Source organism: Elephas maximus, chromosome 22, assembly GCF_024166365.1.
Source record: "Elephas maximus indicus isolate mEleMax1 chromosome 22, mEleMax1 primary haplotype, whole genome shotgun sequence".
In the NCBI taxonomy this organism is placed as follows: domain Eukaryota; kingdom Metazoa; phylum Chordata; class Mammalia; order Proboscidea; family Elephantidae; genus Elephas; species Elephas maximus.
In genome coordinates this window covers 67,138,521-67,154,774 of record NC_064840.1, presented here as the reverse complement: position 1 = coordinate 67,154,774, position 16,254 = coordinate 67,138,521, and the positions used below count along the sequence as shown (strand labels likewise).

Here is a 16,254-nt window from a genome sequence, read left to right as displayed (position 1 = left end):
GCTTCCTTCTTTATGTCACCATGGTTACTCACAAACAAGTCTGACTATTGAAGGAAATTTTCATAACCCAGTTCTCCTACTTAATTGCCAGTCCCAACTCTGCATATGATGTATACGTCTATCATTAATGCCTTCTAAGTAAATTAAAAATATGAAGGGATAGGAGGAGCTTTCTTCAAAAGATACAATTCTATGACCACTTGATGTACTTCTACATGGGTATGTTGGTTGAGATTTAGTTTGTGTTCTACCTCTGACAAATAGACTCATAGAATGCTTGAGTTTGATGTCCATTGAGATAGCCCTTTTGTGTTGCTGACACATAGAGAAGAAGTCATAATTTCAGCAGCATTTAAATACCCCTAGAGGACTGGCCATATGCCTAATCATAAGCCCCCCAAGTGTTTTAAGAAAGTATTTTGGTAGAGAAGACATAGGGTAAAATCTGGAAAAACAAAAACAAAATCTGAAACAAGAAATAAGAAGAAAACACTGGTGAGAAGACAAACATAAGGATTTGAAAAAGAATAGATAGATGGATAGATACATAGGCAGACAGACAGACAGAGAGATGGATAGATAAATGGATAAAAGTAGGTCTAGGAGTTAGTTCTTTCTCTGTTACAAATGTTTAGTATATGGGAATTTGCTTCTATATACCTTTAGGCAATAGTGAAAATTGCAATATCAATTTAGTTGTATCTCTTAAAGTACATGCCATTTTTATTGGTGATACGTAGAAAAAGAAGGAATTAGGAGATGACAATTAAAAAGAGGAAGGAGGAAAAGCAGATGGCAGGAGACTAGAAATATTTGCAACTAAAAGTTGAGAAAATAAAGAAGATAAAACACATCCCAGTTCTAGAAGCACACTTTGGTGACAATGAGATAGTTATAAAAAAGGACAGATGAAGCCTGGGAAAGGAGGCAGAAGCTATCTTCTCAAGATATAAATTCTTAAAGAATTTAAATAATTTGATTGTAGGACCAAAAACACTCACACACATGCACACACAAACACACACACAGAGCTACCTTTTACCATACACGTTATCTGCCACAAAACAAATTTGCATACAATCTAAGTTAAATTGCTCGTAAGGGAAATCCTGAAAAGCACCCAGAGAACAAGGGATAATAAATGCATATTAATAGAAAAGTTCTTATTTTACTAACTTAACATGTATAAAATATAAGTAATATTCTTATTATTTAAGTTTTTGGTATACATAATGCAGATGCCAGGATTTCTCTGATATCAGAGGTGAATAATGCGTGTTGCTATGATTCTAAACAGATTTCAGTGGTGCTTCTTGACTAAGACCAACTAGGAAGAAAGGCCTGGCGACCTACTTCCAAATTTCAGCTGGTGAAATCCCTACGGATCACAATAGCCTGACCCGAAACTGATCAAGGGGATGGCACAGGACCAGGCAGGGTTTTGTTCAGTTGTGCATGAGGTTGCCATGAGTCAGGAGCCAACTCAACAGCAGCTAACAACAACAACAAAAATATTTGAGGGAAGGAGGGTTTCATTTCTTCTAAGTCAGTGCCACACTGCAGCTGCTTTTCCACAAAACCTCACTCCTTCATTGGTGTCCATGAGTAAATGACCATTTAAAGCTATTGATGATCAACCTCTCCTGGACTGATCAGCAATTCCTGGACTGCTAATCCTCCTACGTGGTGCCACCACCTGCTCATATGCACCAGTCAGTGATGAATGTGAGCAGGACAAAGTTTTCCTTATGGCCCCCCTCCTTTTACTCCCCTAGACTTCACTACACTGCTCAAGGCTGTTGGGATTTTATTAAGTTGAAGGTAACTACGAAGGATGACTATCTCTGGCATGCTCTTAAGCTTCTCGATGTTTTCAAAGTTTGACGGATTTCCTTTCCACAAAGTTGTGGGAAGTCCTGATGTCAGAGAACCAGAGAAAGGCTAGAGAGAGAACTTTTGAACATAGTCAAACAACTGCCTCATAAAAGATGTTGTTGTTGTTAGGTGCCGTCACGTTGGTTCCAACTCATAGCAACCCCATGTACAACAGAACAAAACACTGCCAAATCCTGCGCCATCCTCACATCATTATGCTTGAGCCCATTGTTGTAGCCACGTACCAACCCATCTCATCAAGGGTTTCCCTCTTTTTTACTGACCCTCTACTTTACCAAGCATGATGTCCTTCTCCAGAGATTGGTCCCTCCTGACAACATGTCCAAAGTAAGTGAAACGACGTCTCACCTTCATCATGTCTAAGAAGCATTCTGGCTGTAGTTCTTCCAAGACAAATTTGTTCATTATTCTGGCAGTCCACGGTATATTCAATATTCTTTGCTAACACCATACTTGAAACGCACCAATTCTTCTTTGGTCTTCCAGCTTTCCATTGTCCAGCTTCCCCATGCACGTGAGGTGATTAAAAATACCATGGCTTAAGTCAGGTGCACCTTAGTCCTTAAAGTCCCATCTTTGATTTTTAACACTTTAAAAAGGTCTTTCGCAGCAAAGTTGCCCAATTCAATACATTTGATTCCTTGACTTGATTCCATGGTCATTGATTGCGGATCCAAGTAAAAGGAAATCCTTGAAAGCTTCAATATTTTTTCCATTTATCATGATGTTGCTTGTTGGTCCAGTTGTGAGGATTTTTGCAACTTTTTTTTATGTTGAGGTGTGATCTGTACTGAAGGCTTAGTCTTTGATCTTCATCAGTAAGTACTGCAAGTCCTCTTCACTTTCAGCAAGGTTGTGTCATCTGCATATTGCAGGTCGTTAATGAGTCTTCCCCCAATCCTGTTGCCATGTCCTTCCTCATATAGTCCAGCTTTTTGCATTATTCCTCAGCATACAGATTGAATAAGTCTGTTGAAAGGATACAACCCTGATGCATACTTTTCTTGACTTTAAACCACACTGTATCTCCTTGTTCTATTCGAAAGACTGCCTCTTGGTCTGTGGAGAGGCTCTGCATGAACTCAAGTGTTTTGGAATTTCTATTCTTTGCACCGTTAAACATAATCTGTTATGATCCCACAGTCGAATGCTTTTGCGTAGTCAATAAAATACAGGTAAACATGTTTCTGGTATTCTCTGCTTTCAGCAAGGATCCATCTGACATCAGCCATGATATTCCTCATCCTCTTCTGAATCCAGCTTGAACTTCTGGCAGTTCCCTGTCAATGTACTACTGCAACTGCCTTTGAACGATCTTCAGCAAAATTTTACTTGTGTGTGATATTAATGATATTGTTCGATAATTTCTGCATTCTGTTGGATCACCTTTCTTTGGAATGGGCACAAATATGGATCTCCTCCAGTCAATTGGCTTGGTGGCTGTCTTCCAAATTTCTTGACATAGCCAAGTGAGCTCCTCCTGTGAAACATCTCAATGATATTCCATCAATTCCTGGAGCCTTGTTTTTCGCCAATGCCTTCAGTGCTGCTTGAACTTCCTCCTTCAGTACCATCAATTTTTGATCATATGCTACCTCCTGAAATGGTTGAACATTGACCAATTATTTTGGGTACAGTGACTCTGTGTATTCCTTCCATCTTCTTTTGATGCTTTGTGCATCATTTAATATTTTCCGCATAGAATCCTTCACTATTGCAACTCGAGGCTTGAATTTTTGTTCAGTTCTTTCAGCTTGAGAAATGTCAAGCACGTTCTTCCCTTTTGATTTTCTATCTCCAGGTCTTTGCACATTTCATTATAATATTTTACTTTGTCTTCTCGAGCTGCCCTTTGAAATCTTCTGTTCAGCTCTTTCACTTCATCGTTTCTTCCTTTTGTTTTAGCTACTCGAAGTTCAAGAGCAAGTTTCAGAGTCTCACAAAAGACAGGAATGTATAAGTGTGTCCCCCTGGAAATCTGCCAGTCCATGATACACAGGAGCTATCATGGTGGGAAGCAAAGGGCCATGGGATGGAGCAATAGTCCACCTGACTACTGCACCCTCGCTGAAGCCAACCTCCTCCCCTCTGCACCATCCTCTCACTGGGTCAGTTCTCCTCAGCTGTGATGGGTTAGGGCTACTCATAAATACAGCTGTTTCATATTTCAAATAAAGTTTTTTAAATGTTCTCCAGATAACAAAAAAAAAAAAAAACAAAGACCACCCAAAATGAAGGAAGTTCATAATAGCCTAGAGAGTTCCTTTTCCACCCAGATGGTTACCTCCTCCACAGATCAAAACTTTCATACCTCACTTTAGAGTTCATTTTGTCCAGTTTCTAGGAAATGTCATCTCCCCAGTGCCAAGGATCCACATCTTCTTTCCCATTTCTTTAGGGTGGCCTCTTTTCCATCCCTAACCCCATCCTGACCCCCGACCATTATCCTCCTTTTTCCTTGGGGCCTCCTGCCACAATGGTTGCAAGCATTCTGATGACTCTGCTGAGGCCACACTCTCTCTGTCCAAATGTGGTGCCCAGAACCGATACACTATTGAAGGTCTCAGTTGGGTTCTGACCAACCCAGGGTAAAGTAGGATAGTCCTTCTGACATTCCTTATTCCATGTCCTTTATTTTTGATGGTGCAAACATGATATGCCCACTTTTTTTTTTTTAACTGTATTACTTCATATTGATGGCTAAAAATTTTTTTTTTACATCTCCCAACTCTTCAGCTCTTTTCACTCTGCAGCATCTCCTCCCTCTGAATTTCCTTTGCTTTGGGAGAAATGAAATGAGCTATGCCAGGAGCTGGGGCAGACATGACACACAGCCACACACTGGCATCCTTTTTTGCTCCCTCTAGCTCTGCCTGCTTCAGCCTAGACATTTGACTGACACCATCCCAATCTGCAAAGCTTTAAAATGCTGAGCTATCACCTGCCTATTTATTAATGTTTAAAAAGAAATCAATCGATGGCAGCTCATGTTTCTGTCCTTTGCGTCCCTTGCCAGAGGTGAATCCCACTGTTTCTGAGTGAGAGCAGGCTGTGTGCCTGCCCAGCAGGCTCTCCAGCTGAGGCTGAGGTCACAAAGAAGACTCATTCTCTTTTGATTGTCCTGCTCCCCCTAGTGAAAACTAAACCATATGGAATAGAGGTTAAACCTCGCTGACATCCAAGAGCAAAGTTTTTTTTTTCCTTTATGTTCCAAAATCAAGGGGAACAAATCATCAGAAGAAGCACTGAGAGACAGTTGTTATGAGAGTTTTGACCCCCAATTACTAGCTGTGCAATCTTGGGCACATTACTCCACTACCCTGTCACTCAGTTTCCCCTCTGCAAATGGAACTACTAACAGCAGCTACTTCCAAGGTAAAAAAAAAAAAAAAGGTACACTGTAAGAATTAAATAAGTCTACATGCATAAAGCACGTGGGACAGTAACTGGAGAATGCTGTTTTTGTTAGGTGCCATTGAGTCAGTTCTAACTCATAGCAACCCTATGTACAACAGAATGAAACACTGCCCTGTCCTGGGCCATCCTCACAATCATTGTTATACTTGAGCCCATTGTTGCAGCCACTGCATCAATCCATCTCGCTGAGGGTCTTCCTTTCTTTCCCTAACCCTCTACCAAGCACGATGTCCTTGTCCTTCTCCAGTGGTTGGTCCCTTCTGATAACATGTCCAAAGTATATGAGACAAAGTTTCACTATTCCTGCCTCTAAGTAGCATTCTGGCTGTACTTTCTTCCAAGACAGATTTGTTTCTTCTTCTAGCAGTCCATAGCATATTCAATATTCTATAGCAATACCATGATTCAAAGGCATTAATTCTTCAGTTTTCCATATTCCTTGCCCAGCTTTCACATGCATATGAGGCAACTGAAAACATCATGGTATGGGTCAGGAGCACCTTAGTCCTTAAAGTGATATTTTTGCTTTTTAACACTTTAAAGAGATCTTTTGCAGCTTATTTGCCCAATGCAATGCATCTTTTGATTTCTTGGCTGCTGCTTTCACGGGTGTTGATTGTGTATCCAAGTAAAATGAAATCCTTTAACTTCAATATTTTCTCTGCTTTTGCTTATTGGATTTTTGTTTTATGTTGAGGTCTAATCCATACTGAAGGCTGTGGTCTTTGATCTTCTTTAGCAAGTGTTTCAAGCCCTCTTCCCTTTCAGCAAGCAAGGTTGTCTCATCTGCATATTGCAGATTGTTAATGAGGCTTCTTCCAATCCTGATGAAGAGTTCTTCCTCATATAGTCCAGCTTCTTGGATTATTTGGTCAGCATACAGATTGAATAAGTATGGTAAAAGGATACAACCCTGACACACACCTTTCCTCATTTTAAACCATGCAGTGTCCCTTTGTTCTGTTCAAATGGCTACCTCTTCTTGGTCTAAGTACCGGTTCCTCATAAGCACAATTGTTGTGAAATTCCCATTCTTCAAAATTTTATCCATAATTTGTTATGATCCACACAGTCCAATGCCTTTGTTTAGCCAGTAAAACACAGGTAAGCATCTTTCTGGTATTCTTCACTTTCAGCCAAGAGTCATCTGACATCAGCAATCATATCCCTTGTTCCACATCCTCTTCTGAATCCGGCTTGAATTTTTTTGGCAGTTCCCTATTGATGTACTGCTGCAACCGCTTCTGAATCGTCTTCAGCAAAATTTTACTTGTGTGTGATACTAAAGATACTATTTGATAATTTCCACATTCTACTAGGTCACCTTTCCCTGGAATGGGTACAAATATGGGTCTCTTCCAGGGGGCTGGCCAGGCAGCTGTTTTCCGTATTTCTTGGCACAGACAAGTGGGTGCCTCCAGTGCTGCATCCATTGGTTGAAACATTTCAGTTGGCATTCTGCCCATTCCTGGAGCCTTGTTTTTCGCCAGTGCCTTCAGTGCAGCTTAGTGGAACATACTTGTTGCTGTAGAGTCAGTTCCAACTCATAGTGACACTATAGGTCAGAGTAGAAGTGGCCCTAAGGGTATCCCAGGAGTGGCTGGTGGATTTGAACTACCAATCTTTTTTGGTTAGCAACTGTAGCTCTTAACCACTTTGCCACCAGGGCTCCTAGTGGAGCATAAAAGTTAGAACAAACAAACTCATTGCTGTCAAGTCAATTCCAACTCATAGCAACCCTATAGGACAGGGTACAACTGCCCCATAGGGTTTCTAAGGAAGCACTGGTAGATTCAAACTGCTGACCTTTCAGATAGCAGCCATAGCTCTTAACCACTGCACCACCAAGATCCAAGTGAAGCCTAGTGAGCACAATATAAGTGTTAGCTTCTTAGTTACCCAGTGTTGCTATAAATACTACAAATGGATGGCTTTAACAAACAGAAATTTATTCTTTCACAGTCTAGGAGGCTAGAAGCCAGAATTCAGGATGCCAGCTCCGGGGAAAGACTTTTTGCCTCTATTGGTTCTGAGGGAAGGTCCTTGTCATCAATCTTCCCCTCATCTAGGAGCTTCTCCATGCAGGGACCCCAAGTCCAAAGCATGTGCCCTGTTCCCAGCACTGTTTTCTTGGTGGTAGGAGGTCCCTGTCTCTCTGCTCGCTTATCTCTCCTTTTATCTCTTGTAAGACAAAAGGTGATGCAGGCCACACCGCAGGAAAAATTCTCCTTATATCAGGTCAGGATTGTGGCCTGAGGAAGGGTGTTGCATCCTACCCTAACCTTCTTTAAGATAAACTAATCTTGCCTCTTCTTTTAGTACCACCTGTTCCTGATCATGTTACCTCCTGAAATGGTTGAACATTGACCAATTCGTTTTGGTATAGTGACTCTACGTATTTCTTCCACCTTCTTTCAATGCTTCCTATGTCATTTAATATTTTCCACATAGAATTCTTCAAATTGCAACTCCAGACTTGAGTATTTTCTCAGTGTAAGAAATGCCAGGCATGTTCTTTCCTTTTGGTATTCTAACTCCAGGTCTTTATAATATTTTACTTTGTCTTCTTGGGCCGCCCTTTGAAACCTTCTGTCCAGCTGTTTTACTTCATCGTTTCTTCCATTTGCTTTAGCTACTTGACTTTCAAGAGCAAGTTTCAGAGTCTCTTCTGACATCCGTTTTGGTTTTTTTCTTTCTTTCCTGTCTTTTTAATATCCTCTTGCTTTCTGCATGTATAATGTCTTTCACGTCATTCCACAACTCACCTGGTCTTCAGTCATCAGTGTTCGATGCGTCAAATTTATTCTTGAGATGGTCTCCAAATTCAGGTGGGATATATTCAAGGTCATTCTTAGGCTCTAGTGCACTTGTTCTAATTTTCTTCAGCTTCAACTTGAACTTGCATATGAACAATTGATGGTCTGTTCCACAGTCGACCCCTGGCCTTGTTCTGACTGATGACATTAAGCTTTCCCATCTTCTCTTTCCACAGATGTAGTTGATTTGATCCCTGTGTATTACACCTGGCTGTTTACGTTGTTGAAAAAAAGGGATTCGCAAAGAGAAATTTATTCTCTCACAGCCTAGTATGCTAGCAGTTCAAATTCAGGGTGTCAGCTCCAGGGGAAGCCCTTCTCCCTCTGCTGGCTCTGGGGAAATATCCTTGTCATCAATCTTCACCTGGTCTAGGAGCTTCTCTGTGCAGGGACCAAAGGACGCACTCTGCTCCCAGGGCTGCTTTCTTGGTAGTATGAAGTCCCCCACTCTCCGTTTGCTTCCCTTTCCTTTTACTTCTTGTAAGATAAAAGGTGATGCAGGCCACACCCCAGGGAAACTCTGTTTACATTTGGATCAGGGATGTGACCTGAGTAAGAGCATTACATCCCACTCTAATCCTCTTTAACATAATCTAATCTTGCCTCATTAACCACAGGCAGAGATTAGGATTTAGAACATGGAGGAAATCCATCAGATGACAAAATGGTGGACTATCACACAATACTGGGAATCATGACCTACCCAAGTTGACAGATATTTTTGAGGGACACAATTCAATCCATGACAACATTCAAATCATGACAGCTTCTGACTTCCCTTTTCTAACAAGTAGCCATTTCTCTTGCCTTGGCAGTTCATATTTCACCATAAAACAGGCAGTGTGTTTCATTGTCCCCTGCTCCATGCTTCCCCTTCTAGCTTCACGAGCTTCTCAAGGCCCTATACTGCACTATCCTAACTCAAGTCAAGTCAGCTTCTTTGCCACTAGCCCATCTGTTATTCAGAACCTTTCTCCAAACCTAGCAGTCCATGAAATAAAAGTGTCCTGATGACTGCGGGTTAGGGATTAGCCCTTCCTTTTTGCTAGTAGTAAGGGCTTTCTAAGGACAGGATCTGTTGAAGAGCAGCACAGATGGTGGTCATATTGGGCACTGAGAAAATATTGGCAAGAGTGAGAAGTGTGGCAAGTGCCATCTAAGAAGCAACTATTGGTCTCTTCCCACCAGGTACAAAGGAGAATGAAGAAAACCTAAGACTCAGTGAAGCAATCCGTCCAAAGGACTAATGGCCCACATGAACCACAGTCTCCTCTAACCTGAGACCAGAAAAACTAGATGGTGCCCAGCTACACTACTAACCACTCTGACTGGGATCATAGTAGAAGATCCCGGATAGAATGGGTAAAAAATGTAGAACAAAATTCAAATTCAAAAAAAGACCAGACTTACTGGTCTGAAAGAGGCTGGAGGAACTCCCAAGACTATTGCCCTAAGACAACCTTCTAGACACTCCTGGAGGTCTTTTTTTTTTCAGCCAAATAACAGACTGGGCTATAAAATAAACTACAGCATCCATGAAGTATGTACTTCTTAGAACAATCTACTGTAAGAGACCAAAAAGGCAAGGAGGGACAGGGAAACCGGATGAACGGAAATGAGGAATCTCGAGAGGAAAAGGGGAGAGTGCTGACTCATTGCCGGGATTGCAACCAATGTCACAAAACAATTTGTGAAAGAATCATTGATTGGAAAACTAATTTACTGTGTAAACTTTCACCTAAAACACAATAAAATGTTAAAAAAAAAAAAAAAAAGAATGAGATGTGTGGTATTTCACAGGCAGTTCCATCAGTCATCAAAGTAAGTTACAGAATTCTTTGACGGCCTTAGAAAAATAGCATTACACAAGCACATCACATTTCTGACTGTATCAAATTTCCTCCAGATGCTTCAATGATAATAGGCTGCAGCTATAGTTGTAAAATGGCAGAGCTAGAAGTACCTTCAGGATGACTTATTCCATACCCCTCTTTTTGTACATAAATAAACTTAGAAGTGAAGTGACTTTTCCATGTTCACAAAGATAAGGAATGAGAGAGTCAAGTCTAGAATGCTGGACCCCAACTTGCAGTCCATTATTCTTTCTACTCTATCACGAAACATTATCATCTTGCTGAAACTTATGGTTAGATATCTGTACTGCAATTTCATGCATCAATTAGCTAAAATTTTTCTCTCATCTCATAATTTCAACCTTTATGTTATAATTATGTTATAATTAAAGAAGAGAATACTCATAAAGAGTACCTCTATGTGTAAAACCAAGGACAAAATGCTTCTAATAGCTAGCACAGAAGTTAATCTTGCCCAACAAATGCTTTCACTATACCTCCATCCTTGAATTACCCAGAAAGAATTTGTGCCCTTGTTCATCTAATTTTCCAACTAAATATCATCAGTTACCTTGAGGCAGGTCATTTCCTGCTGATAAACAGTCCTTGACATTGCTATAAGCAGTTGGTTTTTACCACCAGGTCATTAATCCCTAAAAATGCCCTATACCCAAAATTTTAATTGCTTAAACAAATGGTTTCCACGGGTGATTAAACATCAGAGTAAAAATTTACAGCACATGCTAATAGCAAAAGTAGCTCTTTGTGACGCAGCTCCCACACTTCTCCCCTCAATCCCAGGGAACACTGAGTGAGAGGCGGAGAGCACAAACAGTGACGGTCCATGAAGAAGAGGCCTGAAGATGGGTTGGGCTGTGTTCTCATTCATCCTCAGATGCCATTCTGCAAGCAGGTGAAACTACAAGTTGAGGGCTTATAGGAGCAAAAGTTTCATTGCTGAGAATTTAGGTAAAGTCTGAGTTATGATTAAACAAATATCTGCCAAGAAGACTTAGATAGGGGGGTACTTAAACAGAATTGGGGGCACCCAGTTCCCAGAGAAATAGTCTTGTAGTGGGCATGTTATGCCTACCCACTATTTTGGTCCGCCTTTCCATACCAGCCACATTGTTTGCCTGCCCAACTTCCTTGGTTTTTCTAGAGATTGTAACCTCCATCCCCTCACTTATACCCCATAGTCCCCGTTCACATAGTTACCACAGGAGCAGCCCTTCTACACTATCTGACTCTCACCTGTGGTTACAGTTGTTTGGCCTAGCTTTGGCCTTTGATCTGAAGTAAGCCAATCAGAACTCCTTCCTACAATTTTTGGACTTGAGAGTGCTCTGAAACTCAGAGTACTCTGTGATAAGCTTCCTGCCTTGTCTACAGGAGAAATGGAGGCATCCAATCTGAAGAAAGTGAAAAATTGAAGATAAACTAAAAAAACAAAAAAGATAAACTGAGAGGAACAAATGAAAAATGAAGACAGAGATGGTTGTAATACACCTTAATGTTTGTTTCTGTTATTCCTGGGGCCATCTGAACTCCTGATCTTGGATTCCACGAGACACCCTGGTATCTGAAAATTAAGTTCTTTTTATCATTAAAGTTAGTTAAAGCTATGGGCTGGGAACTCAGCTGGGGCTTTAAACCAAAGCGCCCAACAGAAGATCACCATGAAGCTTGGGCTTCTTGTAGCATGGCTTCTGGGTTTCAAGGGGAAGTGTCCCCTGAGCAAACTTGCAAGGCTTTTAGCCTCGGATGTTATGTAGTGCCACTTTTGCCACATTTTATTGGTCAGTAACAAATCACAGGGCCAGCACAGGTTCAAAGGGAAAGGGCTAAACAAGGACATGAACATAGGTAGGCTTGGCTCATTGGAGGACCATCCTTACAGACTAGTCACCACAATCTGGCTTCTGGCCTCTAATGATTCACATCCCTCACATTTGCAAAATACACTCACTCCTCCCAAGACCCCTAACTCTCATCCCATTACGGCATCAGACTTGGGCTTAAAGCTCAGAGTCTCATCGTCTAAATCTGCTCTAGGTACAGATGAGGCTCCTCAAGTGCAGTTCATCGGGTACCAAGTCTCCAGTTGTACCAACTCTTTTCTAGTTAGCTATTACTGTCTAATAAGCCACTCCAAAATTTAGTGGCTTAATACAAACATTTCATTTTTCAAGTGAGAAATTCAGAAAAGATACAGCTGGACAGTTTGTGGGTGATCCACATTACATCATCTAGAACAGCTGGGCCTGGAAGATCATTCCCAAGATGGTTTCTTCACTCACATGCCTGGTGCCTTGGTGTTACCTATTCTCGTGCAGTCTCAGTCTCATCCTCTGTCCACATAGCACCTCACCCTCCAAGGTCTCTACACATAATGTGGTCTTCTCACAGGAATTGTTCTCAGATTATTTGGGTTTATTACTTGGTCACTGGCTTTTCCCAAAGATGTTCTTAGATACCCCAGAACATTACTTCTGCCACATTATATTGGTCAAGCAAGTCACCAAGACTAGCCCAGATTCAAAGGGAAGGAAATATACTTCATTTCTCAAAAGAAGAATGGCATGCATGTGCACAGAGGAAAGAGATTGATGGTGGCCATCTTGGAGACAAGCTACCAAATATTCATTATTGCCAACCAAAAACATAGAGCTCTCCTAGGAAAATAACTCTTCTTTGAATTGTTGTATTGGCAAAGAATATTGAATATACCATGGACTGCCAGAATGAACAAATCAGTCTTGGAGGAAGTATAGCCAGAATGCTCCTTCAAAGCAAGGATGGCAAAACTTCATCTCACTTCAGACATGTTATTCGGAAGACCAATCACTGCAAAAGGACATCATGTTTGGTAAAGTAGAGGGTCAGAGTAAGCAAGGGAAACCCACCTTAGATGGATTGACACAGTGGTTGCAACAATGGGCTCGAACATGCCAAAGATTGTGAGGATGGCACAGGACTGCAATATTTTGTTTTGTTGTATATAAGGAGGCCATGAGTCAGGGGTGACTCGATGGCAACTAAAAACAACAACCTCTCTGCCAGATCTCCACTAAATGTCTCTTCCTAAAGGTGGCTTTCCTTGATCTCCCTACACCAAGTTAGATGCCCCTTGTAAATGGCTATATAATAAACACATGTAACACAGCAATGGAAACCCTGGTGGCATAGTGGTTAATAGCTACGGCTGTTAACCAAAGGCTCAGCAGTTCAAATCCCCCAGGCACACCGTGGAAACCCTATGGGGCAGTTCTATTCTGTCCTATAGGATCTCTATGAGTTGGAATCGACTCAACGGCAGTGAGTTTTTTTTTAACACAGCAATTGCTATTCCCCTTCACTAAAATTACTTGCTTAACTATATGTTTCTTTGACTAGTTACTGCTGAGAGCATCTCTCTTGCCCACCACTTCATTGCCAACACCCAGCATAGTACACAACACATGATGGACCCTCAATAAATAAACCTGGCCAATAATGGAGGCTAACCACCTCCAGCAAGCCTTGCCAGAGCTATCCTTTGGCTTCAAGGATTAGGAATGCATCCTTGGTCTTTGTCTTCCCCTTTTATTTTTTCCCCTTTAATTTTTTTTTCCAAGCATACAAGAGCATCTATTTTCATGTTAATAATACCAGCAGGACTTGTCCAAAGCCAATTTTTTTCTGCTGCAGCTCCTGTAGGCTAGAGGAGTGATTATCATGCACAAGACAGAGAAGGGGCGGGGGCACTAGCTACTTCTGAAAATGAATCTACCAGGATGCACCAGCCAGGAGCTTAATAGGGAGCATGATCTCCAATTTGCTGAGTGTAGCTCAACAAGGAGCCCTGAGCTGGGCTTGTGACATGCCATTTCTCAAAGGATTTCAGCTGCTGCTGCTGCTACAGGGAAAAATCGATGACTCTGATAAGAGATTTGAACACAGTCCTCTTAGAAAACAGAAGGGGCTGGGGTCGCTGGGCTAATGAGGATTGCAGTCATGTGTATGTGTATGCTATGTGTAATAATGCATGCATACGGTATACATAGTATAAAAGGGTAGAATATTTGAGGATAAAGCAAAAACCAAAAGGACAAAGGCAACGGGCAATCTAATCCACTTAATGGGTCAAGGAGCTCGGAGCTGAGCTGCAAATGCATCATTTGATAACAGTAATGAAAAAGACAGCAATCTATATCTACAAATAGCATTACGGCAGATTTGGTTTAGAGGCCAAACTAAGTTGATATGAAATTTATGAGACTGGCTGTCTCTTAGATAGGCTTGATGGGGACCGTGAGTCCAATTCTTTCCTCTTTCAGGGCTCACTCTGAATTAGGTCTTGTTTCCAAGGTGGGCCTTCCTGATGTGTGGGGCTTTGTTTTATTTAAATGGCCATGAAGCCTCTTGCCATCTGAGCTTATCTTAATGCAGAGGATGTAAATTTTACAAGTGGGTGAGGACTATTTAATGGTCGTTTTGGCATTTCACTTCCCTGTCCAATCTCTATGGGTCTCTTCTAGAGGAGATGCGCACACACACACAGTTAAAAGCTGCAGGTGGCTTGAGCTGGAATTTGCAGTAAGGTGCGTGTCTGAATCATCACTTACCAGCTGGTCCTCGAAAATGTCTGAAATGTGTGTCTTGATAATTTGGACAGTGTGCTTCGTGTCTGCAAATCCCATTACAATATTTCTACACAAAATGCTATTGGAAAGGTGCTTCGTTTTCGACCAAAGCTCTAATACTTTCTGCTTGGTAATCACACTACATTGCATTGCAAAACGTGCAGAACGCATTAAGCGTTTTCCTTCTTATGATGGCTCCATCAATATCAGGTGGCACTCACAAAGGGGTAATGAAGTCTGCTTTCAACAAAGCAATGTTCCTACAATTATGTGCTGATTGACCTTCAATTTGTGCTGTGCCTGCAAAGAAAGGGGACCCTGATATATTGTACAGAGCAGAGCATGTGCAAGTCAGATGCCTTGGAGGAGGCAATGAGCTGGTCCTTGCGGCCCATTATGGGAGGTTTCACTCTAGACTTGCTCCTGATTCAAGACTATATTACTACAGTTCAGATCAAAAGTTCGGGGAGGGATTTTGGGAGAACAGCAAAAAAAGAAAAAGAAAAAATTCATCCTAGTATACAGATCCTTCCCTCTTTTCCTCTTTTGGGAGGGACCTTGTAATAAGGGAAGCCACTTGATTGACTTATTCCACAAATCTAACCCAGGTATGTGCTTCCTTTGTGAAGGAAATATGAATTCTGTATAAGACGCAACTGCACAGTGTGAAAATAATTCTCGCCCCTGTTTAACATTTCCTAATGTTTTTTGTAGGTTCATTCTGCTTAGGTTAGGGCAGGTAACTGCCGGAACAAATAGACGCAGAAATATATAATGATTCAAATACAACAGACAGGTATTTCTTGCTTACCTAATAGCCCAGGGCAATTTCAAGCCTTAGGGTTGAGAGGTAGGGGGAGCGAGTGATACTCTGCCCTACATGTAAGGCTCAAAGACTGACTGGCTGGCTTTGTCAACAACGTGTGACTCCATGGTCTTCTTGGAGGTTTCCATCCCAGGCAGCTGGAAGGGGAAAGGAGCATAGAAAAACCTGTGTGGAGGTTGTATGAATATGACCACATTGCTCCTGCTCACACATTTCTCTGGCTAGAAATTAGACCCAGCTAGCTGTAAGGAAAGTGTGTCAACTCACTGGGTACCCAGGAAGAAGAGAACATGAATTATGGTGAGCAGCTAGCAGTCTCTTCTCTACCCTTCCCTCCTTGTTCCTTGGGTTGACTTCCCAGTTTGGCCATGTCTACCTCAGTGTTGTAAGAGTACATGGTCTCCTTAGACACTTTTAGGGTACAAAGATTACCTATATAAAAAATATTCTCCAATGTACACCCAAAACTCACCTCCTAAATTCAAGACTGCGATTTCCAAAACCTACTGTACATCGGGTCGGCAGTTCGAATCCACCAGGCTCTCCTTGGAAACTCTATGGGGCAGTTCTACTCTGTCCTATAGGGTCACTATGAGTCGGAATCAACTCGATGGCATTGGGTTGTTTTTTTTTTTTTTTGGTACTGTACATCTATCTGATTATCCAATTAAAAAAAAAAAACTGTTGCCATCAAGTCAATTCCAACTCATAGGGACTCTATAGGGACCCAATAGACACCTCAAATTTATCACATATTAAAGGAAATTTATCTAACCTCATTGTAAAATGGAGATATTAATAGTACCTACTCATAGGTTTCT

The 16,254-nt window shown here is 41.5% G+C and overlaps 1 protein-coding gene across 8 annotated transcripts in view; it reads right to left on the bottom strand.

The window, feature by feature from the left end:
* Positions 1 to 16,254, bottom strand: part of FUT10 (fucosyltransferase 10) — a 317,556-nt gene that overhangs the window by 189,891 nt on the left and 111,411 nt on the right. For 2 of the 8 annotated variants that reach the window (XR_007514955.1, XM_049866544.1), the window contains one exon: positions 15,419 to 15,570. The exons of 5 other annotated variants lie outside the window; for them this stretch is intronic. Coding sequence is in view for 2 of the 3 variants with exons in the window: in XM_049866544.1 (XP_049722501.1) it covers positions 15,438 to 15,570 (133 nt within the window). In the remaining variant the exon portion in view is untranslated. Of the gene's footprint in view, positions 1 to 1,229; positions 15,571 to 16,254 lie in introns of those variants that run through there. One more of the 8 variants, XM_049866551.1, reaches the window with a different exon arrangement.